This window comes from Cervus canadensis, chromosome 7, assembly GCF_019320065.1.
Source record: "Cervus canadensis isolate Bull #8, Minnesota chromosome 7, ASM1932006v1, whole genome shotgun sequence".
Taxonomy (NCBI): Eukaryota; Metazoa; Chordata; class Mammalia; order Artiodactyla; family Cervidae; genus Cervus; species Cervus canadensis.
The window spans coordinates 19,680,015-19,706,158 of record NC_057392.1 but is presented as its reverse complement, the minus strand read 5'-3'; the positions used below and the strand labels follow the sequence as shown (position 1 = coordinate 19,706,158).

Below are 26,144 nucleotides of genomic sequence, written 5' to 3'. Positions count from 1 at the left end.
CACACATATATATACACACATAGGTATATATACACTTAGGTGTATACACAGGCATATATACACACACACACACATATATATATACACACCTGGGGAAGGAAATGCAACCCACTTCAGTATTTTTGCCTGGAGAATCCCCATGGACAGAGGAGCCTGGCGGGCCACAGTCCATGGGGTTGCAAGAGTCGGACACGGCTTAGTGACTAAACTGCCAAAACCACCATATATACACACATATGTATTATATATATGTATATACATATATATATATACATATATATAATGAATTCAGAGTTTCCATCTATCAAATGTGGGAGATTTTTCAAGGCACATGTCCAAGATATTGTTGACTGTTGGGTTGAGGATAATGGCATCTGAGATGAGGAAGGTGGTTCTGTTAATAATTTGGAATTAGGTGCTGGCCTTTGAAAGTCCCCTGCAGCTTGGAAAAACAGCTCAAGGTCTGGACTTAGCATTCTTCCTTTTAGTGTTTGAAAAAAATCAACTTTAAAACGCTCATTATTATTATGTTAGAAAATGAGTATCACCATTATTTTTGGATAATAGACATTATTATAATGATTGTAATAGACACATAGTATGTAACTTTTATAACTGATATATTTTTATACATTGAACAATTATAAATAGAGATGATAATTATAATAGACTTAGTGAAGCTTCTGGGTGACTAACCCATCAGAAAACTGTGTATATCACACGCAGAGTAGAAGTTCACTGATGCTCTTGTTTAGCTCACATGTAGAAATTGTGAATTTCTGGGTCTGTTCAGGGGTAACTGCCAATTCAACTTGTGCTTGGCTGCTAATTTGGGGGATGAGCCCAAATCTTTCAAGATTCTCAACCACAAGAAGAGATTATTCCATTTGGTTTTCTTAAAAGACATGGTTTTAAACAACCAGGACAAACAAAAATTTCCAGCTACCTAAATGGCTTTTTTTCTGAAATCCATCCCCCACCCCTATCCGTTTTCAAGAGTCAGGGAAGTTAAGTTGACCTTATGGACTTGTCAGATGTTAAAGCCCTCCTGCTTCCCCTAGTTTTTTGGACAGTGTGGTTAGAAGATAGTGTTAAAGTCTGGGATGTGTTCAGGATGGGGTGAGTTCAGCAAGGCCACAAACATTCACCAAAGAAACATGTTTTCTGAGATGCTGTTAATGTGCCATTTTACACAGCTCAGACACAGGTAATTCAATTGTGTCTTTGATCTCTTAACACAGTTTAAAGGCAGCCTGTGGGTTACCTCTCAAAGCAGAAGCAGCTGCTAGAGGTTGGTGAATTATTAATGCTCATGGCAGGAGGCATTCCCTCCTCTCTTGTTCTTCAGATAAAAACTACATAGAGACCAGCAGCTACCCCCTCTCCCCAACCTGATGGAACAACTCAGGGACTGTGGCAATGAAATTAAAGTGCACTTTTGCTAGAGTCGCCCAGAATTACAGGGCAACAGGAGCATCCTTTGTCTTACCTGGTTGCTAGCATGAGTGGGAGGACCCAGTATTGAGAAAACAATTCTACAGCCATCCTTTCCTTCCCTTTCCCTGAGTGGTGGGAGGAAGCATAGAGATGGGAAGGGTCAAGACTTTGGCTTTAGAAGGAGTCTCCTGCTGAAGAAGGAGGGATGGTAGCTTAGCTTGCTGTGGCTGCTGAAGCAAATCACCACATCTTAGCTGAAAATGGCACACATTTATCACATCACCAATCTGGAGGTGTAATGTCCAACATGGGCTAAAATCCTGGTGCTGGTGGGCTGCCTTCCTTTCTGGGAGCACTGGAGGGAATCTGTTTCCTTGCTCACCCATTGTTGGCAGAATTCAGCTCCTTATGGTTGTTGGACTGAGGGTCCAATTTCTGGCTGGCTGTCCACTGAGGGTAGGTCCCAGCTTCTAGAGGCAACCTTACCCTTGGGCTTCTGGCATCCTCCTCTGTCTTCAAGTCTCCTCTCTCCGCATGTTCTTCTGTCTTCCCATTCCATCTTTAAGGGCTCCTATACCTCTGTGGGCTCACTGGAATCATGCAGGATTGTCTCCGCACCTCAGTGTCCTTACCCTGATCACACGTGCAGAGTCCCTTTTGCCATGTGAGGAAATCTATTCACAGGTTCCGAGGAGCATGCTTGTCTTTGTGGGGGGTGGCGGGGGGCAGTACATGGTTCTGCCATGACTTACAGGCAGGGCTGGATGGGGCCCTGGGAGAGATTGGAGTCCATATGGAGGTTGTGCAGTGGCCCAGGCAAGAGAGGCTAAGAGTGCTGATTCGCCCATGCATACAATCCTGGGTGGGGTGAGGGGAGGGGGCCGTGTGAGTGTGTGGGAATGGACAAGGCATCCCGGCTCCCTTCTCTGTCCCTCCGGCTCCAGTATGTCTTGGTGATGCTCGCAGAAGAGAGCTGCAAAGCAGAGGATTTGCAGGGTTTTCATGACATCTGGTGTTCAGCCCTGACCCTGGTGTTCCTCTCTGAGTGGCTGGTTAAGGCAGAGGAAGGAGCTGGTGGGGATGGGGTGGGCTACACAGCAGGAACTGGGGACCCTCTTTGCCATTTTGAAACACACAGCGTGCCAAGGCAAGGGACAAGCCACTGTCTAAGAAAATCAATGAACACACAGACATAGATCCAGGCTCCGGTGGAGAGAGCAGTCCTCCAATAATCCTTTTTTTTTTTTTTAAACAGCTGGAGCTCCACATGAAGGAGAAGAGGGAGGACATTCAGATCAACTGGTCCTTCATCAGCGCCCCAGAGATGGCCATCACAGTCCAGCCCAAAGTCCTAGGGGAGGTCAGTTTGTGAGGTTTTGTGATTTCCCCCATCATGAATATGCGAATGTGGGCAGGTTGTGACTACCAGCTCTGGGAGATGGAGCCTCTGATCGGTGGCGTCTGGTGTGTGATCCTGGGGGATGGGCAGGCAGGGAAGAGACAGCGCAGCATGGTGGGGTGGGGGTGGCTAGCTTCCATGGATTTAATGCCAGGCTCTCACCTGGCCTGCACCTGTAATCACCTAGCAGCTTTTAAAACTTCCCAAAGACTGCCCCGCCTCCCCAGGCGGGTTTGATTGGACTGGAAAGCTTTCAAAGCCCTCTCGTGCAGTGGAGGCTGAGAGCCACTGCAGTGGTAGCATCTAGGTTTTCCTTGACCTTCTGTTACACCTGCGCCTCAGTTGCTCTCCTTCCCCATGAGGGCGCTTCACTCACCTCCCTCTCGGGCTGGGTCCAAGACCTGGCTCCCAAGGCCACCACCTCCCTTCTCTCGCAGCTCTTTCAAAGCTGCCTCTCAAATCTGAAGGTCATCCCCCTGCTCCCATGGCCTTGGGTGTTTGGGGAAGTGACTTTGGAAGTGAGATTTGGGGTGTGGGGCAGGCTGCTAAGTCTTGTAAGTGCGGTCACTCTTAGTTGCTGGAAAGATCATGCAAAATCATGGACACCGAAGACTGAGCTTGTCACGCTATTCCTTTGCAGTGGCTTTTGTGATATTTTCTTGAAATTTCACTCTATTTCAGACTCTTATTCTGTTATAAAGCTATCACCACAGCTGAAATATGTGTATTTAAAAATTCTTCCAGAGACTTCCCCAGCGGTCCAGTGGTTAAAACTCCAAACTTCCAATGCAGGGGGCATGGGTCTGGTCTCTGGTAGTTCCATTTTTAGTTTGTGTGAACATTCTAGAACATATAGACACATTTCTTTTGGGTATTAATTATTGTAATCTTATAGAGCTTGACATCTCGTGGTGTGCGTCATCCTGCTTTGTTCTTCTACAAACTTCTTTTCATTCTTGGGCTTTTCAACTTTTTGGATTAAAAAAAATTTTTTTTTTAAATACAAAAGTTTATTTCTCAGAAGCAGGGAGATCAGGGCTTGTACAGCATGTGGGATCCTAGTTCCCCAACCAGGGATCGAACCCATATCCTCTGCAGTGGAAGCACAGAATCCTAACTGCTGGACCACCAGGCAAGTCCCTTTAATACTTTTTAATTAAAAAAAAAAATCAGATGTCAGTCAAGACAGAAAAAACACACATGTATGTATTTGGGGAAAGAGACTGGAAGAACATACACGGAAATGCTGACATATTTCTATGTTGCACGTGTCTTATTTTTAACCACTTTTGGGAGTAAGGAGCATGAGTGACCTCTGAGGTCAGTAAAGATGAGAACGAGTGAGTGTTTCCACTCACTCCAGAGCCCCGGCAACATGGAGTTTTTTTCATGTTGAGGGCATCAGGAGAGCCATGTGTTGGCCTGCCCTCTGCCCTCGGCCCGGTTCGGAGACGATCTGGTGACAACCTCCTCTTTGTACAGGACCTGGTAACTGGGTCGGAGGCAGTCTCTGAGAGCCTCAAGGACATCCTGAAGCACCTGGTTAGCTCTGCCTCCCCATCGGTGGTTCTGAGCACCAAGTCTGCAGACCTGCGAGAAGTTCAGGTAAACCGGCTCTCCGTGTGCGGGTGCTTCACCACCCCATGGGGGACCGTGGTCATCCTCTCTTGGAGAATCAGTGGCACTTCCCATCCCTCTGCCCCCCCCCCCCCAGGGCAGAGCGAGATTGCACAACTGCTGGTGGGTGATGACTGCAGTCTGGGGCGAAGCTTTGAGTTCAGGGCGCGGGGTTCCAAGGGCCCGTGGGAGGGAAGGAGGAGGTGTCTGGGCCACTCAGCATGGTCCACGTCTAAGTGGACATCCCAGAAACTGTCATTTTCAGGGACCAGTATGCGACTTTTCACTGTCCACTCAGAGCCTATTGTCTGAGACCTTATCCTTCCAGGATCGAAGTACCTGGGAACTTACCCTAAGACAGACAGAGCCAGCACACTGTAGCCACAGGCTTTTAGCCCAGGCCAGGGACAGCCTGGTGACCAGGCTCTGCCTCCAACAGCACCACCTCTCAGAGGTCTGCCTCCCTTGGTGCAGACACACGAGGCTGTCTCCTCTCTGTGGGTCCCTTCCTATGCTGCCTGCCCTCCCTTCCCATTCTGGGACCCTCACCACTGCCTCATTAGCTGCTAATAACTCTCTGGCTAAATTTACATCCATGACATTTATCCAGGCCAGCCTCTGGGCTTGTCCTCTCACATCTTTATTGGCAGCACATCTAAAAACCTTTGCTTGGGATGAATTAATTCTCCCAATTATGAGCAGATCTTCTTATGATAGTTATGCAAAACAGGCATGTACAGTCCCTAAAGTGGTCCTTCATATGCGTTTCCAGTATTTTTATCTGACATGGTAGAATAGCCACTATTATCATATGGTGTGACGAAGTTGTTCAGTCCCAGTCGTGTCTGACTCTTTTCGACCCCATGGACTGCAGCACGCCAGGCCTCCCTGTCCCTCACCATCTCCTGGAATTTGCCCAAGTTCATCTCCATTGAATCAGTGTTCCAAACATCTTATCCTCTGTTGTCCCCTTCTCCTCCTGCCTTCAATCTTTCCCAGCATCAGGGTCTTTTCCAATGAGTCAGCTCTTCAAGTATTGGAGCGTCAGCTTCAGCATCAGGAGGGAATGCTGGAGGAGGAGGGAATGGCAAGCCACTGCAGTATTCTTACTGTGAGAAATGAAATGTATATATATATATATAAAAAAAAAAAGTATGATAATATAACCTTAATTTGACTTTGATCCAGGCTCTTGGGCTCTGGTTCCTCTTAGGGCATCACCAGCTGTGAGTGTGTAGAGTCTGGAGACAAAATGTCTCTGATTCACTGGGCACATACCAGTGTCCAGTGTTGTGTAGTTCCCTCTTGGCACTGAGGGTTATCAGAACGTAAGAAGTAGGCTTCACCCTCCTGACAAAGCAGAAGGAGCCCCTGAGTAAGCAGACAGGCAGAGTGAGGGCTTTGTGGGTGTTCGTGCCGGTTTCCCAGTTCATCAAAGCTGCCTGTTTGCAATATGACTATACATGCTTCCCTGGTGGCTCAGAGGGTAAAGAATCGGCCTGCAATGCAGGAGACCCAGGTTTGATCCCTGGATCAGGAAGATCCTCTGGAGAAGGGAAAGGCAACCCACTCCAGTATTCTTGCCTGCTTCTGTAATGCATTCTATAATGCTTTTAAATAAAGTTGCAGAGTTTATACACCAAAATAGCATGCATACTATATTAGGGTTCTGTAGAGAAACAGAACTAAGGGATGTGTGTGTGCATATATTTATGTACATGAGAGTCTCTGTAATTGTGTGAGCCAATTATATACATATAATTGCATAATGTGTTATGCGTGCTTATCTGCTTAGTCGTGGGCTACAAGCCTGGGCACCCCACCCCAACCCCAGTCAGGTTGACACATAAAATTAGCCATCACACATACAGAATTGAGAAAGCATTGCAACTCCACCCCAGACATGTGGGTTACTCTGTCCCCGGTGCTCAGGGACCTGGATCTTAAGGATTCTGTGATGACTTCTTGGCCACCCAGTCCCTTCAGCTCACAATTGGCAATAGTGTTTTCTAGGTAGTGACCTGAAGGAGACTACAGTCCTTGAGATGTTAGGGAGCATCCCCCTGGAAAGCACCGTGAGGTCAAGTCAGCTTTAAGGATCTCTCATGGAAGACCTTGCTGTGCAGAGGCCTGTGATGTCTATGAGAAGCCTCTCAGGACTCCCAAACATTTGCGTCTAAAGAGCCCCTCTTAAAGAACACTCAGAGCTGTGAGTGGGAGGCAGAAGTTAGCTTGGAAAGGCTGGTCTGAAGGTGGGGTCCCCCAAACCTGGGGAGGTTCTCCATTGGAAATGCCTCGATGCTGATTTGAGGATGAGGTGACAAAGCTGCCCCAGGGGCACCTGCCTCTCTTCTGTCCCCAGCGTGGCACCCGGCCGACACTTAGGTCTTCCCCACATGAATGGCGGGTCTGCCCGGAGGTGGGAAGCAGTCCTTCGTGTCCTGGTTGGTGTCCCGCTTGCTGCTGGTGGGCAGTGGGCGCCTGCAGCCCAGGGATCGTGTCCCACTCTGTCTTCGGCTCCTGGACTGGCTTGGGCTTGACCCCCTCTCCACCCACACAGTGGGGCTCTGGGGCGCCCTCTCTGGGTGAACACCTTGCTCCTCCACTTGCTTTCTGTGGGAAGCGGCTGTGAATGACTGGAACCCTCCACCCTCCTGAGAAGGGAACATTGCTCCAGAGCTGGCGTGAGTGCCAGGCTCCCTCTACAGGTCTGCTTGAAGATCCCTTCCCTGGAACAGGTGCCCGGTGGCCACTGCCTCCTCCCCAGGAGTCACAGCTCTCCGTTTTCCCTTCTGCAGCATCTGCAGCGCACTTCATCCACTCAGGAATCCTGCCCTCCCAAACCCCCAAGGGCTCATGAGCTCAAACTGTTGGTGAAGAACATCCGCGTCTCGCTCCTGAGCCATCCTGGTGCTTCAGGTGGGTGATGGGGCTGCAGAAGGCACCCAGGGGCGGGCAGGGTGCCGGCTGCCTGTGGACGTGACTGTCTGCAGTATGAGCAGAGGGGCCGGGCTGCCTCCTGGGTTGTCTGTGGTCTTTGCTTCCTTCTGTGGCTCCCGGCAATCAGGTATGCAGTGTGATCTCTGCCTTTCAGCAGAGAGGACCTCCTGAACACCATAGTAATGATGCAAGACAGTGGAAACACAGTCCTGATTTTGCACACATGAGGCTGAAGGAAGAAGGAAGATACTTTTTGCTTTGTCCTTTTCTCTAGCCTGGAAGCCACCTTTCTATTTTTATCTTTTCCTGGTGATGCTGTAAATACATGTTAAGCATCCCTGACCAGCGCATGCCTTTCTTCCTGGGAGAGGAGCTGCCACGTGGGATTATGGGTGTCACGAAGGTGTCGGGCCCCCGGGGGCCCCTGTGTTGCCAGGAGAGGCTGCTATGGAGGAGGACAGAAGCATTGCAGAACGGGTGACTCTGAATCACTGCCGAGACTCCAGATGCCGAGGAGCCTGGGACTGGACACGTCTTTCCACTGCAATGTGGTTTTTGCCAAGAATAGCAATGAGTTCTTTTTTATTGTCTGAGAACATCAGGGGTTACTTGTGTTTATTTGTGAGGAGATTCATCCAGTTCCAGAAGTGCAGGCAGAGCACATCTGACAGCCAAGACTCTGTGGAGCTGGGCATAGGTGGCTGTTTTGGTAACTCAGTGGTCGCCTCTGGAGGCCACACGGCTTAGCAGGTGGGAGGGGCCGCCCGGGACCCAGTGGGCCAGGACTGGGGGCCCCATTTCTCACCTCTGCCAGTAAGTCCCCATCTGGGTCTGAGTCTCCTCTTGAAGGTGATTGTGGTGATTAGTAAGGGGATATGCATGGAACTCTCAACACCACCTGGTGCATGATAAAGGGTCAGCACAGCCCGGTCCTTCACCACTGGCTTTTTATATACATATATAACTTTATCTTTTTAATTTTGGCCGCGCTGGGTTGTTGCTGTTCACGCTTTTCTCTAGTTGCGGGGCGTGGGGGCGACCCTCCAGCGGTGGGGTGCAGTGACTTCTCTTGTTGTGGAGCATGGGCTCTAGGGTGTGCAGGCCCAGCGGCTACAGCTTCCAGGCTCTAGAGCAGGGGCTCACTGGCTGTTGGCGCATGGGCTTTGTTGCTCTGCGGCGTGTGGAATCTTCCCAGACCAGGGATCAAACCTGTGTCCCCTGCGTTGACCAGTAGTTTCTTTACCAGTGAGCCACCAAGGAAGTCCTACCGTTGCTCACTGATTACACGATATAGTCACAGCGTTATGCCCTAGGGCAAGCATAGCCTTAAAGCAGACACAAGTCTTCACTAGTGACATGTCCTGTTACCTGGATCAGACACCTCAAACATTTTTGGCTGAGCTGAGTCAACTGTAAAAACACATCTTTGTAAGAGGGAAGCAGGTTCTATGTGAGGTACCCCCACATTTAGCAGTTACCCCAGATGCCCTGACTTTTCCAAACAGTCTTGTCCAAAGTGGGGCCCACATCTCTGCTGTAATATCACCCCAGGGAGGGCACCCCCCTGGGGGGCAGTGCCTGCAGTCAGAGCTGAGGGGGAGGAGTGTGACTTGGAGGCAGTCTAGAGCTGTGGACATCCAGCGAGCATAGAATCTGTCACCCCAGAGTATGTGCTGTGAGAGGTTGTAAATGGACACTCAGAAGTAGGAGAGCCAAGACCACAGACATCGAATTCAGCCTTTCTCTTATATGCAAAATGTCTTGATCCAACTAGAAGAGAGAAATAAAGGCTAATATGGTGGCCTTCTGTCTGATTACAGGCAATGTTAACCCAGTATGTATAGTTCGGCTGAATGATCCTGTTCAGAAGTTCTCCAGCACCCTCGCAAGAAACGCTGCTGCCCTCACTTGGGAAGAAGAATTCACCTTGTGAGTATAGCTGGCTCTCATGGACTTGGGTTTCCATGGCCTCACCTACTCGATGCTGTCAAATTCTGAAACCATCCCGCAGCACAAAAGGAAGGAAGAGAGGAAGGGGGAAACACTGAGGTGGCTCTAAGTCAGACATGGATTTCTTTTTGAAGGCAGCTCTTAGTATCGGTATCTAGTATAGTATAGTATAGTATCCTCACCTACTCCCATGCCCTGCTGTGACAAGAGAGATGTGTTGTCGGACCTCCCACTTGCTTTAGAAACACACGCCATGCAGAGCAGAATGAAAGGAAACTTCTGATTGATACTGATAGCTTACAGTGAACCATGTTGGATTCGTGATCTCCGGAAGAAGAAGATTTAGCTTCCGGACCAGGGACCAGGCTTGATCACTCAAGAGCTTTTGTGTAGCAGAGTTTTATTAAAGTAAGAAAAGGGACAAGAGAAAGCTTCTGACATAGACATCAGAAGGGGGATGAAGAATGTCCCCACTTACTAGTTTTATCAAGGCCTTATATACTTTTACCAGATCCACTCCCACAACATAAATCTTAAATTAGCAAAATTAGAACTAACAATTGAAAGGTCTTACCAGATCCACTCTTACAACATACATCTTAAGATAACCAGATTAGTCAGAATGTTCTTGTTAAGAAGAAGAAACATGTCCTCGAGCAAGACACATTGTTGTTATAGAATCATTAGTACAGAGCTTAAGGCAAAACAGATCCTTGAGCAAGATGAGTTTTGTTGTGTCATCATTGGCTCTGGGCTTAAAGAAAATAGCCTCTTCTGTGACTAAGACAAAGCATTGTAGGAAAAAAGTTGGTCCTTTTCTCCTCCTTGAGGGCCCCAGACTCCTTATCAACCCACCTAAGAATTAACTCTCTCAATACCAAAGTCTGACAAAGAGAATGGAAAAAAGGGAATGTGTAGAGCACTTATAAATTATGATGTAGGAATTCTAACTAAAGTATTATCAAACAGAATCCAGTAGCACATTAAGAATAATATACCAAGGACTTTCCTGGTGGGAGTCCTCCTGCCAATACAGGGGACATGGGCTCGATCCCTGATCCGGGAAGATTCCACATGTCATGGAGCAGCTAAGCCTGTGAGCCACAACTGCTGAGCATCATGCTACAACTACTGAATTAAAAAAAAATAAAAGAATAGTACACTGAGGCTGAGTTCATACCAAAAGTGAAAGTATGGGTTAATGTGAGATCTATTAATGAAATCCATCGTGTCACTAGATCAAAGAAGAACACAACGTAATTATCTCTATATAGGCCCAAAAGATAGTCAGTGGCATTTGATACCCGTTTCTAATTTTTAAAACTTAATTAGAACAAGATTTATGTTCACTTTTTTCCAAAAGATTTTTTAAAAAATCATGTTAGTGATAAGTATTAGAAGCAGTCCCACTAAAGTCAAGAGAAGGATCCCCAGTGTTTTGTTCTAGAAGTGCTGGTTAATGCAATTAGATAAGAAAAAGAAATAGTATGCAAGTAGTTGAGAGGAAGGGGCAAAACTAATCATTACTTGGAGATGATACTATTGCATATTTAGCCTACTCAGGGTTTCCCTGGTGGCTCAGGCAGTAAAGAATCTGCCTGCAATGCAGGAGGCCAGGTTTGATCCCTGGGTCGGGAAGATCCCCTGGAGAAGGGAATGGCAACCACTTCAGTATTCTTGCCTGGAAAATCCCATGGGCACAGGAGCCTGGCGGGCTGCAGTCCACGGGATCACAAAGAATTGGACACAACTGAGTGACTAACACACACAGGCTACTCAAGAAAATCAATTGAAACTATTAGAAATAATACAAAAATTAATATAAGTTGTATTTTGGTAAAGTAGCTGACTACAAAAATATAGAAATCACTTTCTGGTGTTAAATAGTAAATAATTAGAAAAGTAAAGGAAGAAGGTGTCCCATGTATAATGTAAAGGGCTTTTTATAAATTATTAATACAAATATGTGATTCTCTTACAAAATTGGGCAAAATATCTCAACTAGAAATAAAAAAGTAAGAATTATAGATAGCTAGAAATATCTGAAAAGATGTTGAATCTCAGAAATAGTTAAAGTGATGCAAACTTAAGCAAAGATTATTTTTCCCCTTACAAGTGAGTAGAGAAAAACTGAAAGTGGCCAGTGGATATATATATTGGAATATAATTATTCTGGGAGTCATCAATATATATAAAAAAACAAAATTTTTTATATGCATATACCTTTTGATTGGCAATTGCTCTTTTTCTAAGGAAATAATCACACAGTGTGTGCAAAGATATACATATGAGGATGTTTATCTCAGCTTGTTTATAATTATGAAATATTGGAGGCAAACCATTATTGAGGCTTGGTTATTAAGGAGTTGGCTGAATAAAATCTCATAGGGCCAGATGATGGAGTACTAGATGCCTATGAAAAAGGGTGTTGCTCTATACCTATTGACATGGGAAGATATCCATGAAATCTTAAGTGAAAACAACAGATTATAAAGGAATGGGGAAGCATATTATGTTCTATATTTGTTTTCAAATAGTTATACAGCTATACCTTTTAATACAGGAACTACTAACCACATGTAGCTCTTTAAATTTCAATTAATTAAAATTAACAAAATGAAACCCAGTTCCTCAGTTTACACTGGCCACATTTAAAGTTCTCAGTAGCTGGGATTCCCTGGTGGTCCAGTGGTTAAGGATTTGCCTTGCAATGAAAGGAAACACAGGTTCGATCCCCGTTCCAGGAAAATTCCACCTGCCACAGAGCTGCTTGTCCATGAGCCACGACTACTGAGCCTATGTGCCTGAGCCCGTGTGCCTAGAGCCCACGCCCTACAACAAGAGAAGCCACTGCAATGGGAAGCTTGTTCACCACAACAAAGAGTAGCCCCCACTCGTAGCAACTAGAGAAAGTCCATGCACAACGGTGAAGACCCAGTGCAGCCAAAAATAAAATAAATTTCTCAATAGCCAAATGTAGCTGCTGGCCACCAAATTTGATGGCAGTTCTACACAACTTTTCCATCATCATTCATTAAGTTCCATTGGATAATCCTAGGAATGTGCATGTGGGCTCAGTTGCTAAGTCATGTCTGATTCTGCAACCCCATGGACTGTAGCCCACTAGGCTTCTCGTGCATGGGATTTTCCAGGCAAGAACACTGGAATGGGTTGCCATTTCCTACTCCAGAGGATATGTCCCACCCAGGGACTGAATCTGCATCTCCTGCATTGGCAGGCGAATTCTCTACCACTGAGTCACCTGGGAATCCCAATCCTAGGAGACTAGTCACCAAATATTAACAGTAATTATTTCTGGATAGTGAAGTTGCTGATAATCTTTGTATTTACTTGACTTATACGTCCCTGTAGTTTCTTAAATATTGATGGTGATTTGCATTCCTTTCTGTCAAATCAGAAAAAAATACTATTTCAAGAAAATAGTAAAGCGTTTTTAAGGACTCACAGCCCTTCTTTCCACAGTGAGTTGAGTGCCAAGTCGAGGGAGTTGCACCTGCAGATTTCAGATGACGGGCAGTCCTCAGAAGGTGGGTGTTCAGCAGACAGAAGGAGGCCTGCTCTCTGGGAGGGTCATACAGCAGCCCTGACCAGGGCCTTGGGGCAGGGAGGGTGGGAGATTCAGCAGAAGGATCCGCTCTGCCCACTAAGCCACTCCAGGTTTTCCCAAGGGAATGTTTAGTCAACAGTCCATTCCAATTATTGTTGTTGTTAAGTCACTAAGTCCTGTCTGACTCTTTGCGACCCCGTGGACCACAGCACACCAGGCTCCTCTGTCCTCCACTGTCCCCTGGTGTTTGCTCAAACTCATGTCCCTAGAGTCAGTGATGACATGCCACCATCCCATCCTCTGTCGCCCCTTTATCCTCCTACTCTCAATCTTTCCCAGCATCAGGGTCTTTTCCAGTGAGTCAGCTCTTTCCATCAGGTGGCCTGATGGAAATCCTAAAGAGTTCCTTTAGGATTGATTGGTTTGATCTCCTTGCAGTCCAAGGGACTCTCAAGAGTCTTCAGCACCACAGTTTGAAAGCATGAATTTTTTGGTGCTTAGCCTTCTTTATGGTCCAACTCTCACATCCATACATGACTACTGGAAAAACCATAGCTTTGACTATATAGACCTTTGTCAGCAGTTATTCTAGCTATTAACAAGGTCAAACATTCTGAGAAAGAGTATATTCAACTAGTTCTTTTCATTTTTTAATACAAATATCCAAAATCTTTTATTCAACAATCATTGGCTTGAGAAGCAATTCTCAGCCTTCTTGGGCTTAATAAACCTTCTTTTTTAAAAATTTTATCTCAGTTTTTAATTGTGGTAAAACATGTATAAATGTTACCATCTTAACCATCTTTGAGTGTAAAATTCAGTAGCACTAAGTGCATTCACATGGTTGTACAGACATCACCACCATCCATTTCCAAAATTCATCTTTGTTGCTGTTCATTCACTCAGTTTTGTCCAACTGTTTGCAACCCCATGGACTGCAGCACGCCAGGCTTCCCTGTCCTTCACCATCTCCCGGAGTTTGCTCAAACTCATATCCATTGAGTTAGTGATACCATCCAATCATTTCATCCTCTGTCTCCCCCTTCTCCTCCTGCCCTCAATCTTTCCCAGCATCTGGGTCTTTTCCAATGAGTTCACTCTTTGCATCAGGTGACCAAAGTATTGGAACTTCAGCTTCGATATCAGTCCTTCATCTTACAAAACTTACACTCACTCCCCATGCCTCTCCTGTAGCCTCTGGCACACACCCTTCTGCTTTCTGTCTCCATGAATTACAACTGGCTTTTCCTTGTAAAAGAAGCCCCAGCAGCTTAAATAGAGCACATGCTTTGAAGTGAAGTGTTAGTTGGCTCAGTCGTGTCCGAGTCTTTGTGACCCCATGGACTGTAGCCCTCCAGATTCCTCTGTCCATTGAATTCTCCAGGCAAGAATATTGGAGTGGGTTGCCATTTCCTTCTCCAAAATTGGGCACATGCTTTAGATACAAGAAAGCAATAATCAGAGGTAAAACTCCCTGGGGTGAGTGTGGACCTGTGTATATGCATGTGTGTAAATCCATAGTTTCAGTATTTATTAGGTTTCTTAAAATGTTTATGAACAAAAGGGAGAGGTGACCCTTGCCTGGCTAATTAAGCTGTGAAACTAAGCCATCTGTTTATCTCCTAAAGTTACCAAGACATAGGAAAAAGCATTTCAAGCTCCCTAGTTAATTAGCCATAATTTTGAGGCAGTTTCCTCAGCTCTGTAGTCTGGAGATAACTGGGATGCTCCTGAGATAAGAACTGACATTCCAAGAGAGGGTGTGTGGTCTGAACGCAGGGTGGAACTGCTGTTTGCTAATCCATGCCCAGGGCACCACCCCTGCTGGCCATGTGGGAATTTCATTCCAGTCCAGCCTGATGGGATTTGTGAAATTTCTCACTTAAGAAAAAACAAAAAACAGAACAAAGAACAACCATATAACCTTTACTCGAAATCAAATATTTTTAACATTTTGCCCGTTTTCCTTCATTGTTTGTGCTCACACCTGGTGGTTGCTGTCCACTGGTCTTTCTGTCTCGCCACACACACACACACACACACACACTCAGGGCAAACCACGTGCCTTTAAGTATGGGGCGTCCTGGCCCTTTGCTCCTAAATTCTTTAGTATGTGCTTCCTAAGAATAGGGGCATTCTCTTATCTGTCCACAGTGCAGTTATCAGCTTCCTGAGTCTCACTGATTCACTTTGTTAATATACCGACCAGATTTTTCAGCTCCCATCAGCCAATCCCCTAAGGTCCTTCCTAGCAGTATTTCCCAGTCCAGGATAGGATCACATACCACCTCTGATCATCACAGCTCTGTAGCCACCTTGGTTTGGGGGCATTTCCACGGCCTTCTTGTATCTTTTACAACACTAACTTTTCTAAAATGTTCTGAAATGGGAGTGTTTCCCGGGGAGCAAGGCAGGAGGGTGGGGAGGGGTGAGGGATGGGGGGCACGTCCAGGGTTGCTTCTGGATGCAGCTGCTCTGGGCCATCCTGCCCCCATGCAGACACCCATGGTTCTCCCCACTCATCCCCTGTCTCTTTAGCTCTGTTGGCGATGACGACTGTCCCCTTGGATTTGTTCAAGAAGCAGCCTTCCGGGCCTCAGAGCTTTACGTTAACCAGCGGGGCCTCCCCGGGCAGCTCGGCGTTGGGTTCAGTTACTGCAGAGGTATGATGTCCTCTATGAGGCCAAGGTCCTTCTCCACCCACTTGAGCAAAGGGACGTCTTTGTTGATGTCATGGTCTGAGCACAAGTTGAAAAAGAATTTCCAGACATGAGGCAGAATGAGAGGAGAATAGAATTTATTAGAGTAGGAGACACTGTTAGAACAGCGGACAGGCTCAAGGGAGAGCCAACCCCTTTCGAGGACTATTGGCCAATTTTCACCGCCTTAGGACAGAGGAGATTCATGCTCGGATGGTGCTGTTAGGTGATTGGTTAGGATGCTGTAGACTGGGTGTTTTACCTAACACGTCAGGGAACTGGCAGGTTTAGATCCAGAGGTTCATGGTAAACAGTTGCTGTGGGGCTTGGTTAATTCCGGAAATTTTTATCCTGTGACCTCAGTGTAGGATGCCACAGCTGTGACGGCAGTGTAGGGCTCCACACCTCCTGTGACCTCGGTGTAGGGTGCATGTCTGTGACCTCAGTGCAGGGCACACAGCTGTGACCACGGTGTAGGGCTCCACACCCGTGACCTCGGTGTAGGGCGCCACAATTTATGTCTGTCAGACTCCTGCTCTCATTCACCTTGAAACAAGAAGCTCGTCCAAGAAGAGCTTGATGCTTCCTCCCACACGTTTCTAGACAGGAGTGGGATGCTTCCTGCTCAGGGTTACATTGCATCGTCTGCCCGACGTAACTGCCCCTGGTGTCCGTTCACTCAGGCCTAACTCAGGAGGGGCTATCTTACATTGTTTGGTTCTCCAGCCTGTGTTCCCATCATTACAAGCTGAGTGGCTGGGTCTGAGCCTGGGTCTCATCCTCCTATGTCAATTCTGGGAAAATCTCAATTCTTACCCATTAATTATGATACTAAGCGACAGTTAAAGATATCAGAGGTTATTGTAAAGGCAGGGAGTGCGCCATGGCGAGGTGTCCGTCGGCACGGACTGCAAAGCAGGTAACCAGCCTTCTCTGCAGTTTTCTTACATAGAACCCGGTGAGGTAAAACCCTGGCAAATGCCTCCACCTGTTCCTGCTGCAAAGATAGAAAAAGACCGCACTGTGATGCCATGCGGGACCGTGGTCACTACAGTCACTGCTGTGAAAACCAAGCCTCGCTTCGACGCAGGGAGGGCGTCCCTGCTGGGCTCTGGTGAGGCTCCTCCCACAGAAAGTCTGAAATCACGCTTCCCCGGTAAATGTCTTGCATCTATAAACTGCAGAGCACTGTAGGCTGCAAGATTATTTGTAAGAAAAATCTCCTGGCATAGGAAGAATGGTAATTGGCAAGACTTTTGCATAGCTCTTTTTTTTTTAAAGACAATTATCTTTCTATCTTGTCAGACAAGACAAAGCAAAGTTCAACCCTGCAGTGTATTCTGATACCAAAGTCAAGATACTAGATGAAATATCTCGTTAAATTAAGTACACCATGACATTTACATGGGGCAGCACTTTATCTTAAAACATTAGGTGTGAGCAGCCAGTGTGTTTTCTCATGTTAAAAATCATTCATTCGGAGGCTTGATGCATAGTGGTTTCGGATCTAGCCAAATTCTGTAGCTGTCCCCACATCCACCACCTTGGAGACAACTTCTGTATAAGTGTATGATTTATTATTACTTTTTAATTTGTACTGTGTTCCTGCCTATACAGAAGTATTATCGTGCCAGAATAAATCACTTGGCTCAGTTCTTGAATGAAAAGCAGAAAGTGAAATTCTGGCTTAATTCAAAGGTTTCTGGAATTTTATTTAAACCTAGGTTTCCAATGCCCCTTTGGGGGCATTCCTTCCCTCCCCACAAGAAAGAATAAGAGAGTGTGTTAAAAATATCTTAAGGTTTTCCTTTTACCTTTTCCAGCTGCATGAACAGTTAGTAATACATTTTTAAATTTATTTATTTTTTAATTGAAGGGTAATTGCTTTACAGAATTGTGTTGGTTTCTGCCAAACATCAACATGAATCAGCCATAGATATACACATGTCCCCTTGTTCTTGAACCTCCCTCCCACCTCCCTCCCCATCCCACCCCTCTGGATTGTTACAGTTAGTTATGTTTACTTATTTGGCTGCGCTGGGTCTTAGTTGTGGCACTGGGGAATCTTTTGTTGCAGCATGTGGGATCTAGTTCCCTAACCAAGGTTTGATCCCAAGCCTCCTGCTTTGGGAGTGTAGAGCCTTAGCCGCTGGACCACCAGGGAAGCCCCCCAGGCTGCCTGAAGTAGAACTGAAATGAGACATGATTTCACTTTCCGGTGACTGCAGAGTCGGACAGCTTTCGAAGGGCCGATATAACCAGGATTTCTCCCGGCAGAGTCTCCCCAGAGGACACCTGTCAAGGTGAAGGTCATCGAGAAGGACATCTCGGTCCAGGCCATTTCCTGCCACGGTGCCCCCGTCAGCAAAACATTCTCTTCCTCAGACACAGGTAACGTGAGACCACTCAAGATGGTCCCCAGTCGGCTTTTTCAGGCTCTGCTTGCGAGCTCTCATCTGGTGAGAAAACGCGTTTCCTTGTTAGAGTTTGGGGAGAGTTGTTTTTTTCAAGGATAAGTGAGGAACTAGAAGAACAAGAGGGAAGTGGAAGTCAATGGAAGACTGAGGGTGGCATTGGCATCCCTGCCCTGTGTTCGGGAACTTGGACAAAAGAAGCACAAAACCCAACTCGTGCCCCACTGCGAAAAATTTATCACTGTTATTTTTCCTCTTGTTCAATGTGCCAGTTACCTGGGTATCATCAAATAAGCAGGATTCAGGGATGTAATTATAAAGACTTCTTTATTTTTTGTCTCCGGAAACCTCTGTAAGAAGGTGGGATGCTAAGTCACTGAGTCATGTCCGACTCTTTGCAACCCCTTGGACTGTAGCCTGCCAGGCTCCTCTGTCCATGGGGATTCTCCAGGCAAGAATATAGGAGTGGGTTGCCATGCCCTCCTCCAGGGGATCTTCCCGACCAGGGATGGAACCTGGGTCTCTTACATCTCCTGCGTTGACAGGTGGGTTCTTTGTCACTAACGCCACCTGGGAAGCCCCTGTAACTGGGTTAGTGTTCCCAGAACTCTGGATGCAGGTTCCCACTACCTGGTCGCTTGTGTCCCTGCCGTTGGAGTCAAAGCACAATCTAAATTTGGGGTTAAATTTCCTCCCTTTGATCATCACATGTGACCTGCAGTTTGAGAAGGATGGAGCAGGCAGCTTCTCTCCAGCTCGCCCACCAGCCCCTGTCCACCAAGTCCTGTTTCTTTTCTTGTTAAGGTCGCGGATGGGATGGGAGGAGTGGGCGGTGGGCAGGCAACTCTCCTCTGATGGGTGCTGTCTTGGGATGGCTGTGTGTTCTCAGAGCCTGGCAGGAGTGGGAAACTGCCTCTTCCCCGTGGGAGTTTCCCTGGTTCTATGGGAGCTGCAGGGTAGCCCCCACTCCCCGCCCACCAACTGCAGAATCCTCGGCGGAAGCAACATCCCTCCTCTGGCTGCTCCCAAGGGTCCTTGCTCAGCTCTGCCTTGTAGCATGGGGGCACCTTCACCCTGAGTGGGGTGTCCCCGCTGTGCTTCCCCTGCTGGCCCGAGGGTGGTATCCCCAGCCCTCTCTGTGCAGCCGGGGACCCTGGGAGCTTTCTCAAGAACAGCTAACACGTGGATGGGCTCTCTGAGGATGGACGGAAGCTCTGGGCTCGGTGATGCCGCCCCCATCCTGAGACCTGGGACTAACATCGCAGCCATCTCCCAGGAGCTCTCACCACGTTCCATTCTTCCCCTGGGGCAGGGGATGGGGGGTGGAGTCAGTGGCCACATATAGGTCTCCACCACTTGGTCCTTCACGATGGCCATGGAAGTGGAGCATCTGTGGTCCACAGACTGAGGCCAAGCTGAGAAAAAGTTCCTGTTGACATCCTGCCCCTTCACCCCATGTCCTTTTCATTGTCCCAGAGCAGCGATTACCTATGAGGTCCAGCAGCATCTCTTGAGTGGGAAAGACCTGGCCAGGTGGCGGGGGGTGGGGGTGGGGGGGTCCCAGCCCTGCCGCCCACCACCTGGCCACCTCCTCTCTTCCCCATTCCTCAAACGGAGACTGAAAAAGCTGCCCCCCTCTGACACCTTGCGGGTAATTACCTGGAACAACACTCACAGAGCTCTTTTCAGGACTTGGGTCCAAGTTAAGCATTCCCTGGATATTGGCCGGGGTGTGGGCTCAATCCTGGGGAGGAGCAGCTTCCATGAACGGTCCCTCAACACCCTGAACACTAGCTTATGTGTCCACAGGGCCAGGGAATAGCTGCATTGCCCTTCAGACTTCACATCTCCCCAAAGCTCAGAGGTTTCTGTTCCCTTACATGCCTTAGTTATTTATCACTCCACTGAGACATCGCTTCCGTACATTAAAATGCATGATGTGAGGGTCTCCCTGGTGGCTCGGTGGTAAAGAATCCCCCTGCCAATCGGGAGATGCTGGTTCAATCCCTGATCTGGGAAGATCCCACATGCTGCAGAGCAGCTAAGCCTGTGCATTGCAGCTACTGAGCCTGTGCTCTAGAGCCCGCGCTGGAGACTAGCCCCCACCTGCCGCACCTGGAGAAAAGCCCAAGCAGCAGCAAAGCCAAAAATAAGTAAACAAAATTATTATTATTATTATTTTTTAAGTGCATGATGTGAAGCATACACCTTGGTGAGTGTGTGTAAGCGCAGAGCATCAGCTGTAGACCAAGAACATTGCCTGTCCCACTTGTGAAGTTTCCCCACAACCTGCCATGCCCACTGTAAAAAAAATTATTTATAAATTTTACTTTATTTTATTGACTGCACTGGGCCTTCATTGCTACGCACGGGCTTTCTGTAGTTGCATTGCACAGGCTTCTTATTGCCGTGGCTTCTCTTGTTGCAGAGCACGGGCTCTAGAATCTGGGCTCAATAGTTGTGGCACACAAGCTCAGTTGGCCTGAGGCATGTGGAATCTTTCCGGACCGAGGATCAAACTGATGTCCCCTGCATTGACAGGCGACTTCTTAAACACTGGACCACATTTGGGGTGAAGTCCCCGGTGCGCACTCTTACATCTGGTCTCTGCTTACCCACTTCTGAGACAGCATGGAGTCGTTGCGACAGGCCAGCTGCCCACAAAGCCCAAGCTAGTCACCCTCTGGCCCTTTGCAGAAAATGTTTGCCAGCCCCTCCTTAACGACCAGATCTGTTGCCCCGTCTTTGAAGTTCCGGTCGAAGTTTCAGGTTTAGCTAATGTGCCCGACCCTGCTCTTCCCCCGGCAGAGCTGCTGGTGCTGAACGGGGCCGACCCGGTGGCTGAAGTCGCCATCCGGCAGCTCAGCGAGTCCTCGAAGCTGAAGCTCAAGTCCCCGAGGAAGAAGAGCACGATCATCATATCCGGGGTCTCCAAGGTGAGCCTCTCCGCCTCCCATATCCGCCCCGCCCCGCCCCAGCTCTCCACTGAACTCCGGAAAGTTCCACCCCCGAATGTCAGGTCACCTGCATGCTTGCTACGGGGCTTCAGTCATGTCCAACTCCTTGCAGCCCCATGAACTATAGCCCGCCAGGCTCCTCTTTCCTTGGGATTCTCCAGGGAAGAATACTGGAGTGGGTTACCATGTCCTCCTCCAGGCAGTCTCCCTGACCCAGGGATCAAACCTGCATCTCTTAGATCTCCTGCATTGTAGGCGGGTTCTTTACCACCAGTGCCCGCCCGGAGAATGTCAGGTTGTGTTCCCCCAACAAGGGGTTACTTGTGGCATTTTTGTTTACGCAGCTTGTCCTGTTGAGGAAGGAACTTGACGGTTTCCGACCTGGGATGCTTTGGGTGTTGAGAGGTTGGTGAATCATTTGAAGAAAAATTACTGAAAGAGAAAGACCGAGATGAGGTCAACTCCCCTTCGGGACAGGACCTCCACCCCCATCACCACCGTCTTGGGGAACTTTCACTTTACACATGACTCATTTCCAAATGCTTCCTTTTGCAATGAATGTTTATGCCTCCTGCCATCAGAGAAATGAAGCTTGTTTTAAAACACATCCCCGCCCCCGTGCCTTTCTTGTGCTGTTCTGCGACCTTAGTCCAGGGCAGATGGCAGGCTCGAGGCATCCCAGGTGGACAGTGGGCAGGCCAGGCTACTGGAGAGGCCAGCCCCTCAGGGCAAGGGCCCAGGTGACAGTCCCTTACTCTTGTTAACCTTTCAGAATGAGCAAAGAAAATGTGAGTGATGGAGCAGCAGGTGGGAAATTTAGTAGTTGGGAGGGGACAAGGAGGAAGATGCATTTTTGGACACGGCAGGTGGCTTGATTTCTTGAGGGCATGAGAAGGTGGACTGGAGGGCATGCTGAGAACTGAGCCCCTGGCTCTTGGGAAAGGGGCCAAAACAGGTCCTGGGAGGTGCTAGGGGCGAGTCACCAATGTTGCAATTGTACCCAGGCTGTGGGTGGCCTTGGAAACTTATCTTCCAAGAGCCAGGTGATGCCTCTGGGTTTCCTGCATGCACTTCCAGAAGCAGCCAGCAGGGGGCGATGGCATCTCTGGAAGCACCCGGCTCAGTTCAGTAGTTGGGTTTTCTTTAGGATGAATAAATGAGTGATTGTATTTCCCTGGTGGTCCAATGGTTAGGACTCCGAGTTTCCACTGCAGAGGGCAGGGGTTCCATCACCTGGTCAGGGAGCTAAGATCCCACATGCCAAGCGGTGTGGCTATGCTAAACTAAAACCAGAAAATAAGAATGAGAGTGGAAGTGTTAGTCACTCAGTTGTGTCTGACCCTCTGTGACCCCATGTACTGTAGCCCACCAGGGTCCTCTGTCCATGGATTCTCCAGGCAAGAACACTGGAGTGGGTAGCCATTCCCTTCTCCAGGGGATCTTCCCGACCCACGGATAGAAACCAGGTCTCCTGCATTTGCAGGCAGATTCTTTACTGTCTGAGGCACCAGAGGCTTCAAAAATAAAAAAGAACAAAAGAGTTAAATAAGGACAAGACTTGTGACTGTCTCCCTCTCCTCTGTGTCTTCTCTAAGGTTTTATTCTAGATCATTTAGTCCAGCTGACTTACCATTTTTGTTGTGGTTGTTTAGTCGCTAAGTCATGTCCAACTCTTTGTGACCCCTGGACTGTAGCCCACCAGGCTCCTCTGTCCATGGGATTCTCCAGGCAAGAACACTGGAGTGGCCTGCCATTTCTTCCTCCTGAGGATGTTTGCAACCCAGGGATTGAACTCACATCTCCAGCACTGGCAGGCGGATTCTTTATGCTGAGCCACCAAGAAGGCCCCATTTTTACTGAAGGTCAAATTGTCTCAGATTGAATCAGTGGGCATTTCTGACTTGGGTCAGAAAAGGCAGTTGTCAGCAGTCATTAAGCAGACTGTGTACCACCTCCGCACCCAGACGGGGTGCTCTTCCCCAGACTCCCCTGGCCTGGCACCTCAGGCCGACCCTCTGCCTTGGGAGACCTGCGTCCACTGATTCTCAGCTTCCTTAGCTGTCTCCTTGGAGGGCCGGGCACCTTCGGACGCCGAAACCAACCCCACGGCTGTGTGGGTGGGGCTGTCAAGGCTTCTCCAGCTCACTGCTCCTCCTGAGTATCCTTGCATCTTCCTCACCCTGACTTTGTCTCTCACCCCCGGACAGACCTCGCTATCTCAGGACAGTGACGCAGCCCTGATGCTGGACTACGCAGCCTCCATGGATGGTGCCCGCCAAGAGGCTGTCCCCCAGGACCAGCCAGAGGTGGCTGTGACCTCTGCCCTGCCCAAGGAGGAGGAGGAGGCCCCAGTGGGGACCCTGCCAGCCCTGGAGCCCCAGGAGATAGAGCTAGACTCCTGGGACTTGGAGAAGGAGCCACCGGCTGGGGCATGGGGTGGCCAGGCCCTGCAGGACCCCGAGGGGGACGAGTTGTCTGAGAGCTCCCTGAGTGTATCGGAGTTGGAGCCAGCCGCTGCCAAGAAGCATAAAGGTACCAGCCCCTCCCTACCTCCCTGCCCACCCTGACCCTGCTGTCCATCACTCCCCTCCGCCAGTCCGTGGCTTCGGTCTCCTGCTAGTTTCCAGGCTAAAATTCAGTTCTCAGTCTCTGCTCTCTTTCCCCTCTCCTCTACAAGGGCACCCTACCCTTGCACCCCCATGACTACAAAAACACCTGCACTCAATGTCTGAGCCCATTTCGAGCCCATGGGCAGGGCTTGGGGCACGTATAGAACACTTCTGAGTGTGAGCAGCGAGGTCATCTCTCTGTTCTTGGGGCCACTTGGTGTTCATGGCTAGAGGCACCCTGTTCTCTGTCTTTGCACCCTCCTCCTGAGAATAGAACCATCCAGAGAATGGAGGGGGGCCACCAGGAGCCACATACCACGATGGAGCCAAGGAGACCTGCTGGGCAGAGACTGGGGTTCCCTCAGCTGCACAGATGGGCTCCCCTGCACTTGCATGCCTCTCAGACTCTTCTCTCCAACTGAAACCAAACCAGACCTTCCCATTCATCCCTAACAGGACCCACGGGGAGAGAGCTCCCTTGAAAATTAACCAATTAACTTAATACATGTGCAGAGGTAAGATAATCATTGTATTAGAATACGCGACTGCTTCACATTAGCACTAAAACAGGGCTTTAAATCTGTACATTTCTTCAGTGTGCAGTTTAACCCAGACAGCACTTTGGCCCGATGGTGACCTGAAGATTCTTGCCAAGAGAATTTAGCCCAGAGGTTCAGCCAGCTCTAGATGTGAGGCTTCAAGACTCGCTGAGTCTCAGCTCCCTCCTCCATGTACGGGGATGTACCTACTGCGGTGCCCGCCTCCCCAAAAACCTCCCGGGCGGCCGGGCAGTTATAGGAGGTCCCAGTGCAGAGGATGGGACAGGAGAGCCGAGGCAGGGGCTGGGGCCAAGCCGGGAGTCCTGGGTACAGCTCTGTGCTACATCCTGGCTCCTCGGCGAGGGTAGACATTAAGAATCTCACGGGTTGGGAACCGTGGTCAGCGGCTCTGCCTCCTGCTCCTTTGTTCTTGGTGCCGGGGACCAGCGCAGTGGTTCCTGCTTGGGGCAATCGTGTCCCCTCCCTAGGGGACACTGGCCGTGGCTGGAGAGTTTCAATTGTCATAGCGGGGAGTGGGGGGCGCTGCTGGCTTCAGCCAGGTCAAGGCCAGGGGTGCCGCTCATCACACCTTGGGGCACAGGACAGACCTGGTATCCTTGGGATGGAGCTGGAGAGCCCTCCCCATTCGATTCCTGTCTCTCCCCCCGACCCACCCCCGCAGATCAGGGGACAGATCGGGGAGGAAGCAGAAGTGAGAAGAGGAGAGAGAGAGGAGAGGATTCCTGGGTGTGGTTCCAGACCCTGAGATGAAGATCGGGCTCCATCTGCCTGCTGCCTGATATTCCCAGGGCCCCGTCGGGTGGCCAGGAGTGGCGTGGGGAGCGGTGACCTGAGCACTGGCTCTGTGGCGGCTTCCTGGCCTCTGTTGTAAAAAAGGTGGCCTGGCTGTTGGTCCACAGCCCGGCATGTACCACCCCCCCACCCCCGGCATCTTGGGGCCAGAGCCGCCCAAGGGGGCTCATCTGGACCTAAAGCAGGCAGGTGGGCGCTGGGCAGGGTGGACACATGGGGAACAGGTGGGTGCACCCCTTCTGTGCCCAACAGACCAGCAGGCGTCTCCTCTTCTCACAGAAGCCGACCCTGCCTCCCGCCCTCAATTCATTCTGAAAGGCTGAGCCTCGCCAACCCTGGTGCGTTCAGAGACCGCAGCTTGCTCCTCCCTCCCTCCCTCCCTCCGCGGTCCTCCCAGGGAGTTCTTTCCCTGCGGTTTGTGTCCTTGCTGTGTCCTGGACACCCCGCTTCTCTCCCGTGGCCGGCGGGATGGGTGACACCCTCACTTCTGGGGACCTGGTGCCCACAGGTGCGCTGGTTCTCCACCCTGAGCCCCGCGGGCGGCCCTGGGCTCACAGGACGCACCTCACTCCTAGGGCTTCACAGACCCAGGATTTTTTAAAGGGACCCATTTGGTAGCACTTTAAAAAATTGCTTTATATTCCAGTGTTATCTGAGAGATTTGTTGTCAGAAACTTAGATGATTCTGCATTATGCAGATGGTTGTTGTTTCCCACCAAAACTGGTGATAAAGAGGCAGCTCTCCTTTTTAAACTAAAACCAGTTTTCAGATTAAGAACCACCTGTGTCTCCTGTCATAGGAGGAAGTTAGCTTTCTGAGACCTGCCTGCCTGTTAGAATTCCCCTGGAATTCTGCTGATTGGAAATCTACTTACTGTGATGATGCAGCCAAAACAGGAAATACATTCCTCAAATTAGTTTTATTTTTAGCTTAACAAAGCCCTGGTATGCTTACAGCACACTGCGAATGTGCTTCAGACAAACCAAACTTAGAAGTGGCTAAGATGGTGCATTTTATGTCTGTTTTACCGCAAGTAAGAACAAAAGCATTGGTGGAGACTTTGAAAAATATTCAAAAGTAAGACAAAGAGAAACAGACCAACGTCCTACACAGTAACGTCCTATGTTGTGTGATGTAAATGCTTCAAACTCTTACCGTCTCGCATTCTGATTTTGCTGTTGCAAACTTTTCTTTTCACTTC

The 26,144-nt window shown here is 48.9% G+C and overlaps 1 protein-coding gene across 1 annotated transcript in view; it reads left to right on the top strand.

Annotated features, from left to right (window-relative positions):
- C2CD2 (C2 calcium dependent domain containing 2) overlaps window positions 1-26,144 on the top strand; it is a 63,194-nt gene that overhangs the window by 26,832 nt on the left and 10,218 nt on the right. The window contains exons 4-13 of the mRNA XM_043474472.1: window positions 2,693-2,797; window positions 4,319-4,441; window positions 7,252-7,372; window positions 9,214-9,322; window positions 12,827-12,891; window positions 15,450-15,574; window positions 16,550-16,724; window positions 17,888-18,001; window positions 20,833-20,960; window positions 23,189-23,513. Coding sequence (XP_043330407.1) covers window positions 2,693-2,797; window positions 4,319-4,441; window positions 7,252-7,372; window positions 9,214-9,322; window positions 12,827-12,891; window positions 15,450-15,574; window positions 16,550-16,724; window positions 17,888-18,001; window positions 20,833-20,960; window positions 23,189-23,513 — 1,390 coding nt within the window. The remainder of the gene's footprint in view (window positions 1-2,692; window positions 2,798-4,318; window positions 4,442-7,251; window positions 7,373-9,213; window positions 9,323-12,826; window positions 12,892-15,449; window positions 15,575-16,549; window positions 16,725-17,887; window positions 18,002-20,832; window positions 20,961-23,188; window positions 23,514-26,144) is intronic.